This window comes from Sander vitreus, chromosome 1 (assembly GCF_031162955.1).
Source record: "Sander vitreus isolate 19-12246 chromosome 1, sanVit1, whole genome shotgun sequence".
NCBI classification, from domain to species: domain Eukaryota; kingdom Metazoa; phylum Chordata; class Actinopteri; order Perciformes; family Percidae; genus Sander; species Sander vitreus.
In genome coordinates, this window is record NC_135855.1 from 7,149,060 (window position 1) to 7,175,859 (window position 26,800).

General features: G+C 40.5%; 1 protein-coding gene across 1 annotated transcript in view; it reads left to right on the forward strand.

Moving 5' to 3' along the window:
- Positions 1–15,766, forward strand: part of chsy1 (chondroitin sulfate synthase 1) — a 62,601-nt gene extending 46,835 nt beyond the window's left edge. Inside the window, exon 3 of the mRNA XM_078256898.1 lies at positions 14,032–15,766. Coding sequence (XP_078113024.1) covers positions 14,032–15,624 — 1,593 coding nt within the window. The 3' untranslated portion in view covers positions 15,625–15,766. The remainder of the gene's footprint in view (positions 1–14,031) is intronic.
- Positions 15,767–26,800: the final 11,034 nt, after the last annotated feature.

Here is a 26,800-nt window from a genome sequence, read left to right on the forward strand (position 1 = left end):
CTTATTACCCATAAATATTGATTGGTTGGTTGGTTGATTGATTGCAAAGGGCGTATTGATACGGTAGCATAGTTGGTAGTAGTAACAGTATTAGGAGTAGTAGCAGGTGATCCATAGTTTGAATGCAATGTGATCAAGACTAGCGTGCAGCCACCTGTTGTTGCTGGTGAACTGTCAGTTAGCTGAGCGTCAGTCTGTTGAGTTAAAGTGCAGCCTTATCTTGACGGAAGTGAAGCAAGTGTCTGGTTCTGCTTTTTCCTTGTGTAGGGTCATTGTGGTAGAGTTTCCTCTCTCTCGTTTACAGAGCGATGTGGTGAATACCAAGCAGCTTTACACATCTCCCTACTACGATCTGTGTAGAGCTTAACAGATATATTCCTCGGCAGATATTATTGGCTAATTTAGCGATTTACATACTGTATATACAAGCCTGTGTTTAGGGGAAGACACCATTGAGGTACTGCCACGTGCTTGGTAAAGAAAAAAAGAAGTGTTGTCCAATTGTTTGAATATGGGGATAATGGCCCAAACTTTAAGACATTCATGGTGTTTTCATTTGGGTTCACATGAAAAGTGACAGAAGTAGTGGTGTGAAGAAGAAGTTCCAGCTCTGGCCCCTTTCTCACCTTCACACGGGTGTCTCATCAAGGCGTGGAGGACATTGGCACTGAAAGAAGGAACAAACTCCTCTGAAAAATAACACCCAGGCATTAAAGACTATATTTTATTTTGAGGTGTTTGCATTCTGATGTGTTTTTCAATGATATTCTTCTCATTTTCTTCTCCGTGTGACTGTTTTTTCAACTTTCTTCACAGTTTTGGCATGGAGGGGAGGGGTTTGAGGAGAAGGGGCAAGGAGAGCATTATTTACATGTATCCCAAACAGCAAGTGATTCTCTCTCCCGTAGTTTTTGCCCATGAAACCGGTTAAACTGGTAAAAGTTAACTTAACTGAAGAGATCCACTGGAGAAAAAAAAAATGTCAGCTATCTTAGCTAAAGCTGGGCTCTATGTGAAAAACAACGGCAGAGAGAAACAGAAAAAAAATTACATACGAGCCGCCACACATAAATCAATGTATGAAACACTATGTTGTTGTAAGAGGAGCTGTTGCTCCATCATTATCTGGGACTTGTTTGGATATAATATCTGCTGTTTCTGAGGCCTGATATCCTGTCAGTCCACTTATGAGGTTCCATTTTGGCACAGGGGAATTTACAGAGAGGCTGCAATGGTACTGTAAAGACTGGGAGATAAGGACTTCAGGCTGGGGCCATGTCCACCAGAGGCTAACCTCTGATGAGTCCCCCAGGTGGGAGGGTGTTTGTGCTACACTGTCGTGGGGATCAAGATAACATGTCTTAAGACAACTTAGAGGGATTCCTGTTGCTGTGGCCGTTGCTGTGTTGTCATTTGTGACTTTTGGCTCACGTCTCTGTCATTCTGGACTAACTGAAGGTATGAAAAAGTAGTGAAAAGACGTGTTTTGCCGTTTTTAGTTCTTCAAATGTAATATGTTTAATGCAATGAGCTCCATAAACAGAATTACGTTGTAGAAGTTAATGTGGTAACAGGGCTTATCTCCCATCTTTCCTTGGAGCCTGAGCTAAAGAAGACATCTGGATAGAGGGACCGGTTGGAGGGAACAAAGGGCCTTTTCTGCTCCCTGTCACCCAGTCCTGTCCAATCCTCAGTGGCCTGTTCACATTCCTTCTTTATTAGTGCTCTCAGCTGGCTGGAGTAATACAAGCTCATATTCAGATAATGGCACTTATCACGGTGATCGTCTTCTTATTGTGACGTGAATAAAGCCCGAACGGAAGAGTCTTCACACTGGGATTTATGATCAAGACTGAATGTGATGAAATATCACCAACAATGAAAACCTAATCCTTTCAGACCTTCACTCTTCATTAATCCACTGGCAGTTTGATCCTTTGCAAGTAATGATCCTTCACTATATCTGTTTTCAGTTTGATAAATACGGGCTCAGAGGTTTGATGTCATGGAAACAATGGCATAAAGTTGCTGGAGGAGGATAGTGTTACTCAGTCAGATTTCTCCAGCTGGTCTGTAAATTGGGGATGTATGCCAGTTTTAATCAGGAGACGCAAGTGAATGAAGAAAATAAATGTTAATTATTATTCATTACAGATGATATGTGATGATTAGGTCTCAACAGAAAGTCTTTGGCACGACTCTTTAGGGAGATTTGTAATCTAGGGTGGTGGTGGCTGATAATTCTAATGAAGCAGATGAGATGAAGACATAGCTGGTGACGACTTAGCGGAGACTGGGTGGTGATGGGGAGGTGGAGGGGGTGCCTGTAGCAGCAGCATCAACGTACTAGAACCGGGAGAGAATCATTATTCAAACAGAGACAGCAGCAGGATGATAGGCTAACCATGTAGGTGTGTCGCTGTGCTATTGGATAGATTCGACCAGCGGATGAAAACGGCTGATTTCACGATTGACGGCCCCAAACAACGACAGCAAGGATATAGTAAATGAGCACGCGTGAGAGTAGTGAGTAGTGAATGGCAGGATGTATGAGAAATAGACTACAGCTTAAGTATGCAAGAGTAGTCTTCCTGACTGAACTTGTGCTTACAGCTTCATTTGTTGACTCATCAGGACTAGCAATGACCTAACTTGAACATGACTGTGGAGAAGAGGAAGTCAGTGGTACATTCAACTGCCAAACATTGACATTTAATGATACATGATTCCCTTTTTTGAATTTGTGCTACTTAACAGTACGATTATACAATGCTTGCGCCTCAGCGACTGCTATCGGCAAATAAGATGGCTTTCACCGATGGCAGTGGCCGGTCGGACTCTGACAACTGTCGGCTAGTATCATGCTGCTACTGTACCTGCTGATTCGTAGAAGAAGTCACTGACTGGACACGGCGCTGCAAGGATGACGTAAGAGGTCAATGCGTGCTGTTAGCACGTGTAGTTTGTTTACAGTAAAGGGAAAAGGCGGCCACGTGGGAGTATTATTCCGTGTCGGAGAAAGATTGTTGACATAAACTGCCACCAGCAAGAATCGGTGCTTGATAACCACAGCGTTGAGAAAGGTCGTGGCAACACACATTAATGTAGCTTACTGAAAGATTATTGGCACTGAGTAGATAACGTTAGTTGTACAGCAGGCTAAAAGGGCTTTTGAAGCAGTTATGTTTAATCTGAAAGGATATATTAAAGGTTGCTTAATACATTTGTATTATTCGATTTGTGTTCATTCAAAGATAGTGTAATGAAGGGATGTAGGACTTTAAAACAGTTCTGTTATTTTTTTTTCTAATGATGATTTCTTTGAGTCCCTGTCACAAAAGGGTAAAAAAAAAAAAACATCTGTATCGGTATCAGCCTAGAATTTCACAATTGTGCATTCCGTTTGGTTGCGCTGCAGTGAATTGACAGAACCATGTCAGTGCTTGCGGCATATCCCTGCGGGTATTTCTCCGTAAGAACAACACAGCCTGCTTACTCACACTGCTGCAATGTTCCTGAAAAAACGATTTGGAAAAGATAAACATCTGTCAGCGTAGTTTTTTGTTATTTAATAAATAATGTTGGACGTGGAATGGCTCTGTTTTAACAGTTAGCCCCTTAACTGATGATGATTACATTTTTTAACCAGTGTTCTTTGTATTCATGTGCTAAATGAATGACAATTATTGATGTGTTATATATATATATATATATATATATATATATATATATATATATATATATATATATATATATATATATATACACAATCAGTAAAAAGCTAAACTTTTTGAAAGTTATTTTAATTTTGAGGTTCTTCATAGGGATGTGATTTTTGTCTGGACTGATACCGATTCAAATAATTTCGCGGAGAGCCGATACCAATGTTTTGTTTTCGTTGTTTTTCCCCTTTCTTTTTTTAGGCTGTGCCGCAATATATATCTTGATATTTCCTCTAAAACAACATTTAGTAGATTTAGTGGTTTGCTATCATTCTGAAGTGAAATTGGTCCGCGGAAACGGACGATAGACACACGCCGGGATCTTCCTCCATTTTGAATTGACGTGAACTCAGGACAATGATCGATGGTAAACCAGTGGAGCCGGCAGCAATTTCGCTTTCAGCCGTGCTTGTTGAATGTCGCCGCGTAATGGTATGACGATATCAAGTCTATTATCCATCTATCTGCTATTATGATATGATTGTTTTATTATATTAAAAATGATACCGGTATTATCTTAAACGATATGGCACAGCACTAATCTGGCCATGGCCCTGTGTAAACTGCACCTCGTCGTCGTTTGTTTGGTGCGCCATCACATGAATTCATGCCACAACTTCCACTATTTCATCAGTTCCTCTGCTGACTCAGAATCAAAAGTCTTTTCTACTGCCAGATGCTTTATACGGTATGTGTTAATGGGCATTCTATTTTTCACCCTTGTTCAAACTAATCTGACTCTCCACCTTTGTTTATCCTTTCACTATGACTGGACTAAGGCATTCCTGCACACATTGCCAGTGACTTGCAGTGCAAGCCTTAGACCCACAGTATCTATTGTTGGTGTCAGAATGTTACTGGAAATGTTTCAGATAGAAATATATAAATACATTTTATAGTTGAAACACAAACAGACATGAAATAACAGCTGGAAAAGTTATAGTAAATAAAGTCTGTAATTGGTTTGTGCTGGAGCCACACCGTTTTAGACCAACAGTTTTTTGAATGAGGCTTTGCAGAGAAAATACAGGCCATGACTTTTCAACGTTAAGGCCTTTTTATGCCTCTGCGTAGAATCGACGGCGTCCCCCCGCAGACCCCTCTGCGTCTACGCCGGACCCTACGCCGTAGCCTGACGTGCACCTCTCGAAAAATTTAACCACACGGCCGTGGCTTGGTAGCGTTGCATTCCCCCCCGACTCATTTCCTGGTTCTCCTTCTCCATAAACGACATGAAATCGAGGAGAGGGTTAACTTTTCCTGCTAAGGATTTCCCACCTTGGTCAGGAAACACAGGGGAGACACTTTGTTTCTCTCACTATGACTCTTGAGTCGGTACTCGCTCCGTCACTCTCTCACTTCTCCCTCGCTCTAACACACTCCCCACACACACACACACACACACACACACACACGCCGGCTCGACGCACACACCAGCGCACAAGTATAAACATCAGGCCACTTACGTAGGCTACGGCGAAAGCTCTGCGTGGAGCCTCCGCAGAACCATAAAACAGCCTTTAGTCATTTATTTCATATTGCAATGCGGTGGAAATGTATACAAAATATACCAGCACCTTTTCCACTTTTTAACTTTCTTACACTAACAACCATTTTTAACTCTGTTTTGTTTGTAGTTCTTGTACGTGTTGGAGTAAACATTTGTATTAAATATCTGTATGTTTTTAGCAATTGTTGGGGGGGGGGCACTCAGATTTGAATCAGCCTACCTCTGATCAGCCCAGTGTAGATCTCTCTGTGGACTGTCTTACTCACCAGCAGTCCACGGCTTACATGTATAATATTGATGAAGTCCTCTGGTGTCACAATTGTGACTGTTAATGGTACAACCACCTCCCATCACACATATCAATACCAGACCTATTGTGGAGCTGTCTTAGGTGTGAGAATGTTTACCCTGAGTTGAGAAATTAGTTTGGACAGACCACCCTCGCTTACAAAAGAGCCAATTACAGGAGCATAATGCCGTCTCCAATTAGCTTTGCACGGCCCGCTCAGAGGCAGGCACTGCCTGTTGTCGTGCAGATTAAACACAGGCAGACAAAGAAACACACTTGGAATGCCCGGAGATTCAGTAAATGTTTAACCATAAAGTACGCCACTCATTTAGTGCTGCATTTCCATAAAGGTAGGGGACTCAGGAGGCCAATTAATAAAAACAGTGGTCACAATCAAAGCAGCAGAGGCTGAGATAGCCTGACCTTTAGTCCTTAATATGTGTCAAGCTCCAGAATCACTATATTTGCCATAAAGCAACTCAAAAGTATCTTCTCATGAGCCCCGCTGCCTGGTAAATCCCTACGTCTTTCAAAACCCAAATAACGCAAACTTTTAAATTAGTCTCCAAGCCAAAACTGAGATAATCCTGATTACTGGTATTTCTGTGGCATGACGTGTAGCATTGTGTTTATTTAGGGCCTGAACCCCTGCAGGATAATGGTTTCATTTCACTAACGTCATCCCAGCACAGAGCCTTCTCATGGATTTGAGCTGGCTTCATTGGTTTGGCATCTCCCGTTACTTTCAGATAACTTTATCCTCTGTCATTGACTGTGTTGTTGGTTTGATAATAGTGTTTCTCTTGATTATTATTAGTTTGTGTTGACTCGGTTAGCAGCATGGCTTATGTTCTAGAGTAGCGGAGACGTACGATGAAACGTAAAACGTACGTAGGTCTGCTGTAGGGGTGTCACGTTTTCAAAAGGAATTGTGGTGCGACGTGACATTTTATACGGTGGCTTTAGATCTGTCAGTATCCTGAAAACCTTCTCCCGAAACATTGCCAATGAATGTAGAAGAAAACGTTCTCCAGGGTCCAATTCAGTGGCTGGTTCAGATGAGTTTTATTCACCGCGCAGTGGAGAAAGTAGCTGTAGGATTCTCTCTGACCAGAATGAGTTTCTAGCCAGGGTTTTATAGAAGGTTACAGGAAACAACAGAATAAACAAAAGCTGAGATGATAGACTCAACACTGTCTGCTTGAATATGTAAGGAGTAATACGTAATTAAAACACGTCAAGGTAAATTAACTGGAGAAGGAAAAAAACAAACAATCAAAGTCATTTAAAAATGAAATTGCTTCTACAGCCGCTTTTGTCTGGTCTCTGTCTTTTGGCGATGGCCTTTTTACAAGCTACTGGCAAGGGTTCTGAGGATGTGTGGTTTAAAAAGTAGGCAGTCAGATGAGGCTGTACAGTGGAGGTTGCTCCACTTGTTTCTGGTGCCTCTGTTGCCCAAACCCAAAGTACTTTCCCACACTGCTACTCAGATTCTTCGGTGTCGTGATTATCAGGTCAGCACGGCTATGCTCACTGTCCTACTCTATGTTTTGACTGGTAAGTCAATAGGGCAATCAATATGTCAAGTTTATTGTGAATTTAAAGAACACCCTCTCCTCGGGTAAACTACAATCCATTGCACTTATAGTGTGTACATTTTTTATTTACCAGGTTACAGTTCAAATAATGCCAGCCCCAGTGTCTAAGCATTCAGTGTAGAGCACAAACCTTTCCTGGTTGGGTCTGATATAATGTGTTAACAGTGCTTATTTAAAATGAGTTTAGTATTGGGGTGAAGATCTTAGTGCAGCCATTCCACTTACCATCAGCTCCCAGAGCAATCTAACAGATGTGTTTTGAAATGAAGGCTTCAGCTCCCGGCAATAACTCCTGACTTACCTTTTGCCTTGTTAGAGAACCATTCTAGTTTGGGCAGGGATATTGTGAGTTTAATGACTGTGAAGAAATCGCACTAAGGAGTCATAAGTTGCATCAGTGACCACAAAAGTGGAGGTCATGTAATTAGGAAGGATGCTAATGATGGTGAAGCCACAGGAGAGAGCCATAAACATCCTGACCAATGGGCTGTCAGCTGATGATCACTGGTGTTACCCTGCTGGATACAGTCTGAGCTTAAAGGAACCTGAGGTCATTTTTTACAGTTCATTGTCCATCTGGTTTTATTTTCTAAAAAAGCTTGTAAAACATCAACCCTGTTGTCTACAGTCAATTAATGAACATCATTTTTTTTCAGGAAAAACTGGGCTATTAGAATATTTGTGCTGCGGTGAGGTCACTTGAATGTAAAAAAAAAAAAAAAAGGTTATATGACCTTAAAGACAAATAAATAAATAAAACGGAACATGAATCTCACAGATATGTATTGATATCACACACAGAGCAATACAAGCTAAGCCAATATCCTGTCCAAATCAGTTCCCATATGTCTTGGGAGTCAAACTGTTAAAAAAAATAAACATAACTTATACAGTTGACAAAATATATAAATTTTTTCAAAAAAAGTCCAGACGCTTTTGCCCTCATGACATTCACTTATGCCAATAATCAAAATAATAATGTCACACACACAGCAATGTTCTAAAACAGTTCTCCTATATATTTGGAGTCATGCAGTGCAAAAATAAACATAATGAATATTATAACTCATATAAAAGGACAAACTGTTTTACATTTCTTCAAAAAAGGCCCAAATGTATGCCAAATCTCAAAAGATTCTTCTCCGTAGAACGGTAATAGACTGGAGTGACCTATCTTTCCCACTATATAGTCTTTGTATGACGGACCTGCCATCCCATTGGTTGAAAGACGTCAACACAATCTCGCAAAGCATCATGGGAGATTTATGCTAGACTGCAGCACGGAGCTAGCGGCAGAAATGACCGAAAACGTGATCAATTATGGACATCAAGTGGATAAATCTAGGATGTAAGAGTTTTGATTTATCGCTCAACAACTCCGAAAAAAGGCACAACTTCCAGGCTGGATAGAAAAACACCTGTAAAGGCTAGAAAGACACCAAAGACACCCCCCGTGATGGCTAACTCCTCAGCTTTTAGCAGGAAAAATTGGTAAGAAGCTACGTTTTACGGTTATCAAATTATCTAAATATGAATCAGAGGTGCCGTTCTCTGAATCGTCTACGATTCCTCAGGGTTAAAACTGAACTAGCCTGGAAAAATACCTTCCCCATAAAACAAATGCAAACAAAGGCACGGGGAAGTAACGGGAAACTTATTATTAACAGAAATGTAAGAATGACCCTTTCAGACCTGCACCCCTTTACGTTACTGTGATGGCAATTTAACATGTCTGCACCCTGGTCACATATTATTTCATTTGTATTAATATTATATTTATTCACAAAACTAGTGTTGTTTTCGGCAGCCTGTTTTAATTTTTAGTTTTAGTCTAGTCTTTGTGTCAAGCTGTCATTTGGGCTTTTATTAGTTTTAGTCCCGTCCATACTCTTTTTAGTCTAGTCAAGTTTCAGTCAACTAAAAGTCTGAGCATTTTAGTCAGAATTATCCGTGACTATTTTAGTCTAGTTTTAGTCGACGAAAACTGATGACATTTCATTTACTTTTAGTCAATTGTATTTTAGTCTCTTTTTAGTAATGCAGTTCTATTTAATCCAGTCAATATAGTATAAGTACCTCGCAGTATAGACAAAACCAAAATGTTGGCCAACAAGGGATGACATGTGGAGTCAGTCAGGTACGAACTAAGAACCCACACACTCTCTCACACAAACAAATACACACACACACAAACAAATACACACACACACAGACACACAAACAAATACACACACACACACGCACACACACACACACACACACACACACACACACACATGTTTGTCTCAGTCGTTTTCAGCTCCAGTGGCTAACGTCTAAAGCTAACGTTAAAATGAGACACATTAGCTTTCTAAAATAGAAAGTAACGTTACGTTGATGTCTTGACTTACCTCAATTTCATTACGGAATGGCTTGAGATGTCAATTAAGGTTCGTGGTGTTTTTTTTCCTGTGATTTTTGTGGCCGCATTTCTCCCCATCTTTTTCCACAACACATTCCGTTTTCTTTTCCACTTCTATGTAATGAAAGTTTTTCCAATTTTCCGTTTATTCTTTTTCTCCCAAAGACGAACTCCGGCTGGACGGCCGCGGTCCCAGCTTTCTCTGTGTCGAGACTTAATGTTTGTTTTCGTTTACGCTCGTCTCACTCTCTTACTCACCGCATCTTCTAAATTAAATAATGCCGCGACAGGAACAGGAGGTAACGTCGCCTGCGTCTGCGCAGTGCGACCCGAATAATAATAATAATAATAATAATAACGTGACTAAAAGAGACAAAATGACGTTACAACATTTTTTTCTCGTCTCGTTTTGGTCAACGAAAATGAAGAGACATTTTAGCCTAGCTTTTATTTTGTAAACCACATTTAGTCTCGTTTTTTATTCGTCAACAATACTGCATTATACATTTAATTATAGTCCTCGTCACATGACCAGTTGCGTCTCGTCTCGTTTTCGTCACGTGATAAAGGTTCGTTGACGACGATATTTAGTCATAATTTTCCGTTGACGAAAACCACAGTGAAAATGCCAATCTTAAATGCTTGAGGAGATTTTCTGTGGTGCAACCAGGACCCTTGTACAACCCAGGTAATAAACTGACCAACATTCTCTCCCTATTTTCAACTGCCTGTATATAAACACAGGGATGTCCCGATCAAATTAGTTTGGCCCAGATCCCGATCCGCATCCTTTTCAATATTGGGTGTCTCTAATACCGAGTCCAATCCGATACTTGAATAAATCAATGTTGATTAAATACATCTGACACATTGATATAACATGTGTGGTGTTCTAAATTTGACCTCATTTTTCATGAGCTGCTTGATCCAAACACCACAGCTCTATGAAGCTGACAAATATTGAAATGATAATCAGGAGAAGTGTTTTACCTGCCATCAACTTACTCACAGAATGAATGTAATTAGTGACGGCTGATATGACCTGCTGCCAGCGATGTACGCCTTTTAACCACGGCTGCCAACTTTTTATGTAGCTTGTAGTGAGATGTGTATGGTTGATTAGCATTATTATGGTTGATTAGCAACCTTGAGTTCACTTAAAAAGTTAGAGACCGGGCAAGAAAGCCATCGCTCGCATGAACGTTGTTAGATAAAACAGCTGGCAGCGTTCCCGGTTTGAAAGAATAATACACGTACATTTCTGTTAGTTGCACATTCAGTGGCCTGGTTTCAGATGTAAAGGCTGAACCATCACCTCTAAGGCACAGCTTCAAGACTTCCATTACTGACAATGTTACAGTGTGTTTTGATTGGCAGGCTATCCTCTCTTAGGTGCAGAGGAATTCAGGCTAAAGCCATGGAAAAGCAAAGAGTTACTCAGGCAGTTCCTGTGATCGTATTCAGCTTTAGGTATCATTTTCCATAGCTCTCAAGCCTGTCCTGTCTTATTCCCTGTATGGCCTTTCCCTGGGGATCAGGCTTGTGGCTGCATTCCAGAGCCCTCCTCTCAAATAAGACTTTCTAGAGGCTGCAGCCGTTCTGATGCTGTCTTCATTGGGAGGCAACGACACAAACCCTGCCTTCTTGACCATGGTTGAGATCTTGCCAGCGGCTCCTGAGCAGTTGTCCCAGTGTTTACACTTTTAGCCTTCTTCTGCAATTTGAGGAACAGTAGGTTTGTAAAACTCCAGCAGGTATGCAGTAAACACTCATTCACTAATGCTGCATTCACATGGGTTCAGGCAGACCGCCAACCAGATGTCATGGTAGTTGATGAGAGCAGGACGGTAAAAAATAAGGCGAAGCTGACAAAGAATACCAGTAGCGGTAGACTGCATGTTTTCCAAAGTTAAAATATTTTAATTTTTTTCCCCTCCTCTGTGACAGAATTTACAACCGGATATTACGTAGCTCCCTCACACAAGGAGAAAACATGGGGGGTCTGGACCACAAGGAAACTTATAATTGGCGTTATATAGCTTGAAATCCTACAGAGATATTACAAGAAGCGACATGCATTACTATAGAAATAATATTAAAAAAATGGACACAAAATCATGTTATCTACTATATTTTATTCCATTCTTTGTAAGAAATACATCATCATAGCAACATATCATTGTGCGTGTTTGTTTTACCCGTGCCGTCCCAAATGTGTTGTCCATCTGCCGTCTACCGTCTGTCTGAATCCATGTGAATGCAGCATTACTTGTTGTGAGCAGTGGACTGTGCAGTGGGTACTGAACAACTCTCTCCTTGAGGCCCTTATTGTGGAATTTGCATCAGCAGACTACAGGACAAAGGTTTACATTCAGTGTCTTCAAACCTGCAGCATGCAGTATTTTTGATCAGAGATGCACCGATTTGGAATTTCAGGGCCAATAACAATAACCAGTAGCCGATACCAATACAATAACCGATAATAACAATCTTACACATGGAAAATGAATAAGATATTGATAATATAATAATACATTTTCCACCAATGTTTAGAGAGCCTTCATCATCCCTAGAATAAAAAATATTATTTCTTTTTTTTAGTATGTAGACAAATTGTGGCTGTGCAATGAATGAAATGTCTTGTGTTCTGAATGTATATGTAAAAGAATTAAGGGAAATTTCACAGTTCAAGGTGTTTTCTCTAATATTTGTTAAACTGTTTCACCGTTTTTTAAGTTCTATAAATGCAACATCTTTCCAAAAGTCAATGAGTATTTGTGTTAAATAATGGTGATTTCAATATTGACCAAAATAAAAGTGAGTTATGATTTTTTTTCCATAATTGTACAGCCCTAAGACATATTAATGCCAGACTTTTATCTCGGGAATGTCCTCCCCCGAAAAGCACTATCATGGCTCGTTTGTTTCTTGTATCTTTACATTTCTAGTGGCGGTGCCCCCTAGTGGCCGTAATAATTATGACGCAGGAAATCAGGGAGTAAGGCGGCAAAGTATAAGACCACCAAATGTCCAAGTAAAGAGTTAGGGGTGGGCGGTGGTAGATGGGTCAAACAACCACGAGTTTAAAACTAAAAGTAATAGGCAAGGTTCACGTCATGTTCAGCATCACATACGTAAATGGACGTGAAGTAACATCTAATTTTAACCCAAACCTCTGGTGCCCTAACATAACAAACTGCGACCGTTTCACATTGTTGACGACATGTTTTAAACCGCGACCGATGTCCTACCAAAATTCTCTGGTTTGGATATGAGGACCAAAACGCTCCTGTGGGTCATATTAGAGGGTAGGAATAAATGGCCAATATCGCCGTATGGTTAGGAAGACTTGTTTTCTCCTAAAGGACAAGCATGTATAGGCTACAAAACTATTATGAGTAAGTTAAGGCTACATACTGTTGGACTGATTAATAGTTGCCCTTTGGCTTACATTATTAAAAGAGGGTGCAAACCTTTTACAATAAACTGGCTAACAGCCCTATGTTATCATTCCTTCTCCTCCTGCTGCTGCTGATATGAAGACTATCAGACATGTTCTGCTAGTAGAGTGGAAGGGTTGGCTAAAATGGCTAACTGCCAGCATGTCACAGAAGACGCTTATTTTTTTTGCTTCATGTGGGTGTTATTATACGGTGGAGATGGTACAAGGTCAAGAACAGGCTTTCAGGATCCTAAGCATCTTTCTGAGAGGATTACCAAACATTAAAGCAGCAGGACGCTACCCAAATTGACAGTGCATACAAACAGGGGTATAACAGCAAATTGTGGCAAAGAGTTATGTTCCCAGTCGCATCATCACCTGTGTTAATCTCAGTGGGAAATGTGAATTATTAATTATTATTATTTTTCTGGTTTCTGATTTTTTTTCTAGTTGTTGCCAAACACCTTTTTTCACCTAAAAACGCCACCGTTCGTATGACTTTGTAAAACATACTGGCTGTTGAGGAAGAGGGGACAGGGAGTTGACTGCAGGCATAGTAGTCGAAGACTTCGCATTCCTGCAAGTTTATATTCTCATAGTTTGATAAATTGCTCACACTGTCTTCCTTACTGGCAGATTTTGTTGCATTGATGGATAACAAGCATAGTTGTCGTCCTCAAATCCATCTTATTCTCTCCGCTCTGGCCTCTGCTCTGAACTCTCTTAAAGTATGGTCAGAACTGTTTGGGTTGGCTGCCGAAATCCGGTTGAAGCGATTATGGAAGCCCTGTAGCTCACAGATTGGTACTTACAGCAAGGTGCTTATCGTTTCCTTGCAACATCATGAGTCTGCGTGCAGATGGGAAACCAATTGCTGTTCATACCTGTACATTTATTTGTCATGTCACAGTAAGCTGTGTTGTTAGGGGCAGACATATAGAAATAATATGTCTAGAAATAGCAGAAATAGTGCTATTTTCCATTTGAATGAGCATGTGTAATAACATCCTGTGGTTCAAATGCACATAGCCTCAGTGGCGCTAACACAGTCCATCTCCTGTCTCCACAGATGCAGCAACTCTTCTATGAGAACTATGAACCAAATAAGAAGGGCTACATACGAGATCTCCATAACAGCAAGATCCATCGAGCCATCACTCTCCACCCAAACAAGAACCCTCCTTACCAGTATCGCCTACACAGCTATATGCTCAGCCGGAAAATCGCAGACCTGCGCCACCGAACCATTCAGCTCCACCGGGAGATTGTTCAGATGGGGCGCTACGGCGCAAATGAGCCGAGTCGAGAGGATCTCCAGCTTGGCATGCCGCCTTCATTTATGCGCTTCCACCCACAGCAGAGAGAGGAGGTCCTGGAGTGGGAGTTCCTCACGGGGAAGTACCTGTTCTCATCGTCTGACAGTCAGCCGCCCCGCCGCGGGATGGATTCCTCCCAGAGACAAGCCCTAGATGACATCATCATGCAAGTGATGGAGATGATCAACGCCAATGCCAAGACACGGGGACGGGTCATTGACTTCAAAGAAATCCAGTATGGCTACCGGAGAGTCAATCCTTTATATGGGGCAGAGTATGTGCTGGATCTGCTGCTGCTGTACAAGAAGCACAAAGGAAAGACCATGACAGTCCCTGTGAGGAGGCATGCCTACCTGCAGCAGACCTTTAGCCAGATACAGTTCAGAGAAGAGGGGGAGATGGATGCCATAGCTCTGGCCAGCCACATCAACAAGGATTCAGACTCTCTCTCATTTCTGTCCAACTCCCTTAAGATGCTGGTGCCCTTCAAGCTGGCTACCTCTGGCCAGGACCAAAGGGAACCGAAGGAGAAGAAAGTCAACATCTTGGTCCCTCTGTCAGGACGCTATGACATCTTTGTGCGCTTCATGGCCAACTTTGAACGAGTCTGTCTGATCCCCAACCAGAACGTCAAGCTGCTGATTCTGCTTTTCAGCACAGACAACAACACAGAGCGGGTCAAGCAGGTGGAGCTGATGAGGGAGTATCACATGAAGTATCCCCGGGCCGAGATGGAGATAAAGCCTGTCACCGGCTCCTTCTCCAGGGCTCTGGCTTTGGAAGTGGGTTCCTTGCACTTCTCTAACGATTCACTGCTCTTCTACTGTGACGTGGATCTGCTCTTCACCAGCGACTTCCTCAAGCGTTGTCGGACCAATACAGCCCTGGGGGAGCAAACCTACTTCCCCATCATCTTCAGCCAGTATGACCCAAAGGTGGTGTACGCTGGGAAGGTCCCTAGTAACAACCACTACGTCTTTACCTCCAAGACAGGTCTGTGGAGAAACTACGGCTTTGGGATTGTCTGTGTTTACAAGGGAGACTTGGTTCGAGCTGGAGGCTTTGATACCTCTATACAGGGGTGGGGATTGGAGGATGTGGACCTTTTTAATAAATTTGTCCAGTCAGGGATCAAGTTGTTCAGAAGCACAGACACAGGGATAGTGCATGTTCACCACCCCGTCATATGTGACCCCAACCTGGAGGCAAAGCAATATAAGATGTGCCTGGGCTCCAAAGCCTCGTCGCACGGCTCCACCCAGCAGCTGGCCGAGCTCTGGCTGGAGAAGAATGACCATGGCTTCAGAAGACTGGCCAGCAATAACGGCTCAGTCAGGACAGCGTGAGAAAAGCCGGGCTGCAGACTCGTCATAAACTGAAAACTGAACCCGGTCTGTGCTCACTGCGTGGTGTTTTCACTACCTAATTTATTTTTTACTGAAATGAAAGACTTCACATGGATATATTTTGAAAATATGTCTTCTTCCTTAATATCTACAGAAACGCCATGATAAACAATTCTTAGAGACCGTCTGGGAAGTTCGTGTTTTGATTAATGATCGGATGAATATCGACCAAAATTCTTTTGTGAGCCTGATTACAGCAGAGGCCAGAGGCTCCTCTAGCTTGTTACATCTGTCCTGTATCTGTCAGGACAGTGGGAGAAGTGCAGACAGGGCTTATTAATGTGTACCTCAATGAAGTACACCGTCGTGGTCATTAAATATACCATTTGTCCTGTGTGCAGAAAACAGACTGGTGTCCAGCAGCGCTCCAAACTACTCAACTTTTGATTGTGAATGTTTACAAAAGACTGATTGTCAACAACATTTCATCAATGGAAAAACTCCAATCACAGCTATCCCAATGATTACTGAGGGCCATTTCGTTAGATTCGATAGACATTTACAGTGGTTTTCTTTTCCATTTGCTTTTATGGTTTTGGTAATATGACACAACACTGTTTTTGTATTTTTCTTTTATTATTAATTTCTGTGAACTCAACTGCTGGATTTTATATCTGCAATTCATCTTTTGCTGTCTAATTTATTGAATTTGCAGGCTCCATTTTCTACTCTCTGACTCTTGAAATATGTATATTGGAAAGATTGTATAACCATGTCAGTTGTGGGATGATATATATATATATTTTTTTTTTTCATTTTCCTTTTTATCACCATCATTATCACCAAAGAGTTCTGCTTTAGGTATCATGTTGCGTGCGTGTGTGTGCGTCCGTGCACGTGTTTGTGTTTTGCAGGCACAAACATGAAACTGACTGTATTATTGAGAGAAGACAAAAGCTTGATCTATCCCAGGCCTTTCTGATGGGCAAAGTGGTAAACAAGTCTGGCCTGTATTCCAGTGGGTTGAAATGGGAGCAGCACTCTGGTCGGGCCAGCTCAAGTCCCACGTCTCTTTTTATAAATGACTTTATTTTATGTTAATATAGAAAGTGTTGTGGCTGGTCCCAGTCTACAGAGGTGTGGCTGCCATGCTGACCTTATTGAGCTGTGATGTGAAATCCCACATTGTCTGGTCCTTTTTGTTACAGGTTTGAGGCCAGAACATTTCCTCATTGGCAGGCCTGAATTGCTGTCCTGCTCCTGCCTGTGTTGCGCATAGGCAGGTACTGTACGTTGTAGCACTCCATCGGATTAATGCTCCTCTTTTAGCATTACAACATGAATGGCTGATTTTAAGACTGTTGTAACAGGATGAATGACTGTGTTGTCATAATAGTATTTTTGAATTTTTCTTTTTTTTTTTTCTTTCCAACTCTGTCCAACTGGGCAAGGTTTTCTATTTAAAAAGAAATAAAATGGGGGGAAAGGTTCAAAATCTGCTGCTTTTGTGGTATTTTTCTCAGTCTGCCAGGATGATGAAGCAACAGGTAAAATGCATGAGTCACCTTTAACTGTTTAGCAACATCCATGGAGACACTGTGAACCGGGGGTCTTCAAGCAGGGTACCTGGTGGGTCTATTTTTAAAAGTCTTACATTAATATTCCAAAAATGAGCCCTTAAAAGTATCAAATTTCATTTAGAAAGGTATTCACTTTTTGGTAGGATTAAAAAAAAAATACCGTAACATCATCAATAAATATTTTCCGGGATAAAGCAATCACTTAAGGAATTGGCATTTACGTTGGCATATTATAACATTATATTACATATCTTATATTGCAAAGTGGAACTGGTTGTAACTACTCCTACTGCACTAGTTTCATTTTCATATCTATTTTGTCTATTACTTTTATAGCATAGGAGTTCTAAATGCGACAAATATTTCATTCATTTTATGTTATAAGAGTACAAACACATCTCACAAAGCTATTGCGTATTTAATATGAATGTGAGTATTATAATGTTTTATTTATATTTAAATAATTATCTTCTTGGGCTTTAAATCCATACAGATTATACATTATATGGCCATGAAGTTGGAATGGCATTTTATCCCAGGTGGTATTAAAAAGATCTTTAACTTTGGAGAATCCTGGGGGTACCCTGTCCAGGTCCCTCACCCTCATGTGGGGCCTGGAGGAAGAGCCCACTCTGTCTGGTTTGTAATCCAGTCTTGGAGACATTCCTGTGCTCGCATTATATTCCGTCCATGGAAAGAATCATTTCATAACAGGCTCTATATGCAAAGACTAACCCAGTAATTGAGATTGTGCAAATAATACATCAATCAATCTTACTCCGTACATCCTGAAGGAAAGTGTGAAGCAGCTGAGTTGAAGTTCATTGGTGGTTGTGTGATCTCTGGTCCCTGTCCAGAAGCTCCTGCAGGGACAATAAAACGGGGCCTCCAAAGTAAATGTTGGGATAAGTCAATACTCGGTCTTAACAACTCTGCAGTAGACACAAAGCAGGCAGGATCAGTGTCTCAACGGCATTAACTGACTTTAACAAATGTCTATAAAGATATATATCTACATAGATATAAGAGCCAGGTTTGGACATCTTTCATTCTTATGTACAATAACTATAGACCTCAAAACCTAGCCCTGGTATTGGTTGGGTTTTTCTATTTTTGTCTACCTCATTAACATATATGTGCAGCAAAGATATTGAAAACACCTGTCTGGCACCGTGTCAACAATAAACTAAAATGCTATGTTTCACAAAGAAGGTATTTATTACAGGACTGCTGTAATACATAAAATTACAATGTAGAGTGCCTTCTGTTTTCCTGCTCACTGAAGAGTATCATCAGTACCACGGTGGGAAAACCGGGCAAGGATAATAACTATTATTTCATTTTAATTTGATAAAACATTTATGCATTGGGCTACAGTTAACAAAGCGATCTCCCCTCAAGGTGTTTACTAGATGCTCAGTTTATTTAGTATGTATGCATACTTGAAATAAATGAAATGATTACTGTAAACAACTGGTGACGTAATGATCAGCTCTGTGAACGTTTCAGCATCACAACCACTACTGAGATGTGATTCTGAGTTAAGCAAACCAATAACAATGTTCTCATTCTGCTGAATACACAGTACACATATTATATCATCACACACAATTCTTTACAGGACCTCCATAAATTCAGCATGATTGCAATGATTTGTGATGCAACTAACTGTAGTTAACAGTAGAAGGCCAGCTAATAGCAGTCACCACTACCATGAACTGGACCTTGGTGTTCTGATATGTGACACTGTATGTAACGTGTGTGTGTGTGTGTGTGTGTGTGTGTGTGTGTGTGTGTGTGTGTGTATAAGTGTGTCTAGGTGTACAAACTTACCTCCAGATGAACACTGTCTCCAGGTTTTTTTCTGGCGCCTTTTGCCCCCCTGAATCCAACTCCTCCATCTCTGAGAGACGTAACAAAGATAACACTGTACACCTACATGACACACACACACACACACACACACACACACATACACGAGGTATGTACACACAGTAGCCTATACAGGGCTGTTAAGCCATGCCTTGGCATAGTTTTTAAAGGCACACATGGAGACAGCGGGGCCCCTGTGACATTTCACCTCCTGTACCATACATGCTGTGTGAGGACAGCATAACAGTTCCTCTACTGGGCCCCAGTTTACTGCACTCTGTAGACAGTGGTGGAGACTCTGATCAACAGGAAGGCTAGCACCACCACAGTGTAAAAAAATCTACATGTTTAGTATTCAACTTTCTTTTTAATTATTTTAGATTCATTTTTTATTAGCACCATTTATCATTCAGACATACAGAACAAACTCCACAATGTATGAGTTGTATGAGTCAGTGTCAAATGGCGCATACAACAGAAAAACACAGAATGCACAAAAACCCTCGCCCACCCCCCACCCTCTGCGGTCTCAAGGAAAACAGAACAAACAAACAAACAGAAATCACGGTTTGCCTAGTCACTCTCCTCTAGTTCTCGTGGCGCTGAGGTCATTAGGTCTGATATTTGTGCTGCTGTGCTTTTCCATAGGTTCATAGTTGATGATTTGGCTTTGTTAATCCTTGCTGTAGCGAGCTCAAGCATAACTATGTCTAGAAAATCCGCTAACCACTGTTTTATACAAAGCGAGTGGGGGGGGCAGCGCTGAGCTATCATTTTCTTGGTTGCAGTTGAGCTGGCTAGCCAAATCTTCCTCTGTCTCTTGAGCAGGTATAATTTAGAGTCATCATTAAGTAAGAAAAAAATTGGGTCAGTAGGAATCGGACATCCTATCACATCAGATAGTATTGTCGTTGTTTTATGCTAGAACTCATGCACGTGTTCACACTCCCAGACCATATGCAGGAAAGTTCCAGTTTGTTCAGGTTGACAGAACGTACAATAGGGAGTGGGAATGGCTTTCGAAACTTATCTCTTCTGAGGAGTCCAACATGTCCTATGACATATGTTGAAGTGGATAAACTAGTGATTTGGGTTCTTGGAACAGTGGAAAATGTCCCCAACTGCCTCCCAATTAATTGTGTTCCCCTCAGGGCTGAGCTCTCGTTCCCATTTCTTTACTATTGGGAGTTCTCCTATGGATACTTAAAACAGCTTAGCATAAATCTTGGACATTAATCCTCTCACAGGGAAATCAAAGAACCATTTAATGACTGGGTGCCTCTCAAGACTGTTTCCCCATGGCACTCCAACATTTTAGGGCTGATCTTAAGCAAAGATAAAAGTAAAAGGATGTCCTTTCTCATTGAATAACTGGTTTAGAGTATAAATACCCCTGTCCCTCCACTGCTCACAAGCAAAAGGTTACATTAAGTGTGTATTGTGCCATATTGGGGTATTCGCGTGCCACTTATTGGTGCTCTATTCCTCTCCATGGAACTGTAAATGAGGGGTCCATCCACACTCTGAGGGCTTGGAGCTGAAAGGCCTTGTGATACATTTTAAAGGTCCCATAACATGGTGCTCTTTGGATGCTTTTATATAGACCTTAGTGATCCCCTAATACTGTATATGAAGTCTCTTTTATATAGACCTTAGTGATCCCCTAATACTGTATATGAAGTCTCTTTCCCGAAATTCAGCTTTGGTGCAGAATTACAGCCACTAGAGCCAGTCCCACAATGAGCTTTCCTTAGGATGTGCCATTTTTGTGTCTGTAGCTTTAAATGCTATTGAGGAGGAGAGAGGGGGGGGCAAGGTGGAAGGTGGGGGCGTGGCCTTGACCAACTGCCACTTTGCTCATTTGAAAGCCATGATGCCTCTCTCTCATCGGTGGGCCAAATTCTCAGGGCGGGCAAAGCAGAGAAAGGGGAGGTAACCTTGCTCCTTATGACCTCATAAGGAGCAAGATTCCAGATCGGCCCATCTGAGCTTTCATTTTCTCAAAGGCAGAGCAGGATACCCAGGGCTTGGTTTACATCTATCGCCATTTCTAGCCACTGGGGGACCATAGGCAGGCTGGGGGAACGCATATTAATGTTAAAAAACCTCATAAAGTGAAATTTTCTTGCCATGGGACCTTTAAAGTTGGGGAGGGCCAAGTCTCCCGTGTTTGTGGTACATTGCAAGGTAGAGTATTTTAGCCTAGGTTGTTTATTGTTCCAAATATACTGCCGAATTAAAGTATCAAGTTTCTTCCAGAAATGTATTGGTGGGGATAAGGGGACCATTGAACTTAAAAAATGTACACAGGGAACTATGTTCATTTTAACAACAGCAATCCTGGACCACAGTAATGCCGGCAGCGCAGACCACCTAGCCAGATCCCTTTGAACATTACAGTTTCATAGTTGTCCTGGACCACTCGCTGTAGTGATGCCCAAATATGTTGTGTGAGTTGGTATTGTACCACTAATAGCTGATGTCACATGCCTGTTGGTCAATAAAAGAAGATTAGATTTATCCCAATTGATCTTGAAGCCATCGTCATCATCATAGAAATCTTGAGCCATCTTAAGAAGTTTTGGAATAGAGTCCTCAAGATCAGAGATGTACAACAAAATATCATCTGCAAATAATGATATTGAGCTGCTATTGGATTTAATCTGGACATTACATATTTTATTTTGCCTTATGGCTTGGCTAACGGTTTGAGCAGGCTGCCCATTGATTTTACTATTTCTCCACTGACAGAAGCAAAGCGGCCCCACGGAATTCCTGGTTCAGGATTTCTGGATTTCTGGATTGGAATAGGCTACCGGTACTCGAAGCCCTGCTGAAGCAGATTTTCTGTGCCAGCACCAAGGGAAACAAGGAGCTGACTCCAGACTGGACTGGACTTTGGCATTGTTTAACCCTGGGGCAGAACATTGGACAATTCACATTTTTATTCATTATCTCACTTTTTTATTTTTTTTTATTTTTTTAAATGTTTTTTTTAGAAAGAGCAGATGTCTGTTATTTTAAACAGAAAATAATAAAATACAATTTTTTTATATATATTTCTTGTGTCCTTCCCTCTGTGCTGGTGTGGCTGGGAATCCAAACCTAAAATAACTAATTAACTTCCAAGACTTCCAAGCTGTTACATTAGGAAGCTAATGTTTTTTGGCAGGGTTAGCATGGACCTTTTTCACAGGAGACATTTTGACTTTTCATAGTAGGAAAAGCACAGCTGAAATTGATAACCTTAATGATGGCTCAATTCCATCAAGTGTACCAGTAAGCTATTTCAGTGAGTCAGCATGCACAATACCAGGGCGTCTCCTAAGTGGAATGCAGCCATCATTAGTGGTTTTGAATATACCTGTGCTTTTCCTAATATGACATGTCAACATGTCTGCCGTGAAAAAGGTCTATTGCTGAACAACTAGATGAAGGCTACAGGATTGGCATTACAAGGAACAACAAATAGGTGACAAATAATCGACACATACTGTCCAGGATAATAGACTGTGTGACATTTTGTGGAGCCGACAAAAACAATGTGCAGGAAAGATTTTTTGAGTTCATCCCTCTGCGGTCAGCTACAGCTGAGTCCATTGCTAATGCACTATCATACTGTTTTTGAGCACAGAGAGGATCTCATTCGCTGTTTTGAGAGCATACAAAACTCAGGTGACTTTCCCCAATACTGTCAGAGAAGTAGGACCCCTGGCCATGCTACTGGAGGATCAGGATTTTAAGTTCTTTCTGGAACTTTATCATGCCAAGTGTAGACTTCCTATATGCCAAGCTCCAGAAGAAGAACATTGATTCGGTCCATATCAAAGGGAGCATCCAACAGTTCCAACAGGAAATACAAAAGATCAGGTAACTGTATCCTGTAATATGATCATTATTTCCTTTCTCTCATTAACTCTCTTTCTCTTTTGCCAATATTATAATAAATTATCTTTGTCCATTGCAGAAACTCTCTCCATTCCATTGGTGAGCAAAGCAGTGGTTCTCGGCCAACAAAAAGGCGCCGGGCGCTCAGTCCAGAAGTCCGTGAAAGGATTGCAGCAGAGGTGAGTTTGTTATAGAAATCAGTCAAAATATCATTTTACATTATTGTTGTGCTGCAGAGATGTCCTGCCCACATATCATAATCTACAGACTCAAGAAAAAACATTTTTTGTTTGGTATAAATCCTTACAAAAATCATAATTTTAATATTATATAACAGCATCCTGAAAAGAATATTATATATTATATATTGGCAACATAAAAATAAATGATCAAATTAAATATGAAGTCATAACCTACCCACCAAAAATAAATATATTTTTTTTAATTATCGCTATAGGTCTGTGACACCATCCTGGGACACACTAGGGAGCGTTTTTCCTTCACAGACCACCTTGTCTGTGCCACCTTGTTGTCATTACCACACCCATGACCAGAGGTGCTTCTCAGCCTTTTCTCAGAAACACCATGACCCAGGAGAGGCTGAATACACTGGCCATGCTGTCCATGGAAAAGAGACTTGTTACTGAGATGACTGACTTTAATCAGAGAGTCATTGAGAAATTTACAAAATAGATAGTTGTTTAAATAAAGTAGTGCTGGTTGTTTTGCCCAGTTTCAAAGTACTGCTTTATATTTATTTGTGCAATTTATTGTAGATCCTCTCTTTTCACTGAAGTAAACTATTACTATTAATAGTTAATAGTTTTACCTCAGGAAATAAATCCACGCCTGAAAAACACACCCAAGTCTGAAATACACTTAGCAAAGGTATTCATTTTCGCTTTTTTTTGACATAACCACCTTGGTTATAAAGTAGAGCATAGATTTAATTAGCGGAGGTATTTTGCTGCACAAGGGAGGCTTTCAAAAACAAAAACCCACAGAATGATAATAAATTCAGAAAACATTCTGTGTGAAGTTGATGAGGAAAAGCTGCTAAAATCAGGAAGACACCACAGTAACTGTAGAAAGGACTGTGCAGACACTGCTGTGTCGAAGTTGTGTTTGTGAAGAAATGTCCCCTCTCGCCGGACTGCTTTTCCTTCTGTCCACTTCATGTTAATGAGAAACACGGTGGTGCAGGCAGTGTTGTAGTGAAGACCACCTAAACCAAGACCAAGTCATTACCAAGACCAGAGTGTATCGAGACAGAGACAAGACCAAGACCAAGGCAGGGCGAGACCGAGTCAAGACCTTGACCAGACCAAACAACTGAAACATACAGTATATACACAACTAGCTAATATGTATAGCTAATATTCGCTAAATCACTTTGGGGGAGGGGTGAAGAGATTTCTGGTTTTGGTACAGAGGCAGATTTATAACTTTAGCTAGCTAGCTTCACTAGCATCACTTACACTTTATGCTTCCTTACTAAGTGCTGATAAAAATTTGAGGTGATCTTAGCTGTATTTGTTTTTCAGATGTTGTTTTGCAAATAAACTCTTTCAAAAATATAATTAAAATGGGTAGCACTTTACATTACACCATGTTCCAAACATTTTGCTTTTGTTTCAAGGTCATACTTTACAAATTATATGTTTAATCTTGTGACTTCTTACCTGGAAACACGTTTGGTAATTTCTGTGTAACAACCATGAATCAGTGGTGCAAAAGGCAAAACTGCCTGTTTCTATTTTATTATATGGTAATATTAGAATAACAGAGGTGTAAAGATTACCTGGAAATGCTTCTGGTAGTTTCTGTGTAAAAACCATGATTGAGTGGTGCAAAATGCAAAACTGACTGTTTCTATTTCATTGCATGTTAATATTAGATTAAACACATCATCTTAAGGTGCAGACATTACCTGGAAATACTTCTGGTAATTTTTGGAATAAAGGAAATACGTAATGTATTGTTATACAGTGTACGTAGTATAACCTAGATTGTTTATCTAAATAAACTGAAATATACTTACATGTAGCACAACCCAAGATAATAGTGGCAAACTAGGCTAACTACTAACTACTAGGCTAAAAACAAACTAAGCTAGTTTGCCACTATTATCTTGGGTATTTCCTTTATTTCAGCTTACATGTTAGCTACTGTATATACTACTGCATTACAGTGACGTGTAGTTATATTTATAATTATTTTTTACAAATATTGTATAATGTTTGTGACTCATCAGTATGTAAGTAACTGGTCATTGTGTTTCATTTCCCGGTTTCACCCTTTCTAAGTCAAATAAACTGAGTTATGACGATCCCAGTCTCCAGTGCTTGATGGTGGAAGGTGTGTAGCTGCTGGTCAGATTGCACAGGGTTATATGCATGCAGTACAAGACACATTTCATGGTAATATTAGAATAACAGAAGTGCACAGATTACCTGGAAACTACCAGATGCATTTCCAGGTAATCTCTGCACCTCTGTTATTCTAATATTACCATGTAATAAAATAGAAAAGGTAGTTTTGCATTTTGCACCACTGATTCATGGTTGTTACACAGAAACTACCAGACGTGTTTCCAGGTAAGAAGTCACAAGATTAAACATATCATTTGTAAAGTATTACCTTGAAACAAAAGGGAAATATTTGGAACATAAAGGCTGGATGAATTTCAGCATTATAACATGGTAATTACCAATTTTATATTCCAAGAAGTTTTATCTAATTTGGATACTACAAATTATACTGTGAATACTGTGAAAATATCAACATATATTACCCATTATTATCATGTTATTAAAATATGAATATAACTATATTACCATTACCCAGCTATACATATGGTTATCATCGAACCCTTTCCTAGTTATTACATTGATAATTACATGTTATTACATCTGTTACCTTCTTAACACCTTATTACCCCAGTATCTTATTATTGTGATGTATTACCTAGTTAATACCATGGTAATTACATGTTATTACCTATACATTACCTCTTTATTATCACACTGTTACCCCACTATTACCATCTTATTACTGTGGTGTAATGTAAAGTGCTGCCTTAAAATGTAATAAATAAAATGTTATCCGACGATTTGTCTGACATCTCCCAGACAGCTAGAGCTTCTTCTCCTGTCACCTACATTCACTTTGGGAGCGCTTGTTAAGGGGGGCGGGGAACGGGCTTAACAGTAACACATTTCAACTAGAAATGAGTCAAGTTATTGGTTGCATTTAAAGCAGGATGTTTTACATCCAATCACAGTAATGATGTTAACACATAAATCAGACAATACACAGGTAATCTAGTGATATCCCTGCAGTTGTGGTCTTGACAGGTCTCATCTGAGACCGAAAATGTGGTTGATTCCGAGATGAGACAGAGACCTTCAAAAAGTGGTCTTGAGACCGGTGTTGAGTTGAGAACAAGACCAGTCTTGAGTACTACAACACTGGTGTCAAGTGAGAGGAATGCAGGTGAATAGCTGGATAGAATGAAAATAATACTTGGTGGATTGTGTTTGCCGAATCACAGGAAATGTTTGGACAGATTCAGAAAGGATGGTAAATATAATTTAATCAGTACATCTGATCAGTAAGAAATGCCAATGATCAATTCTATAACATCACAATAAATATTAAATCAGTGAAACCACATCACTGATACCTGATCACCACAGACCCCCCTATGGTGATACTATTACTTCCAAATCCTGAAGAGTGAACATTTGCATCTGGCCTTTAAGTCATTCAATCAGGTGACTCTTTTTCTGTGTGCCGATCTGACAGCCACATTCTACTTTATGATGAATGCAGTA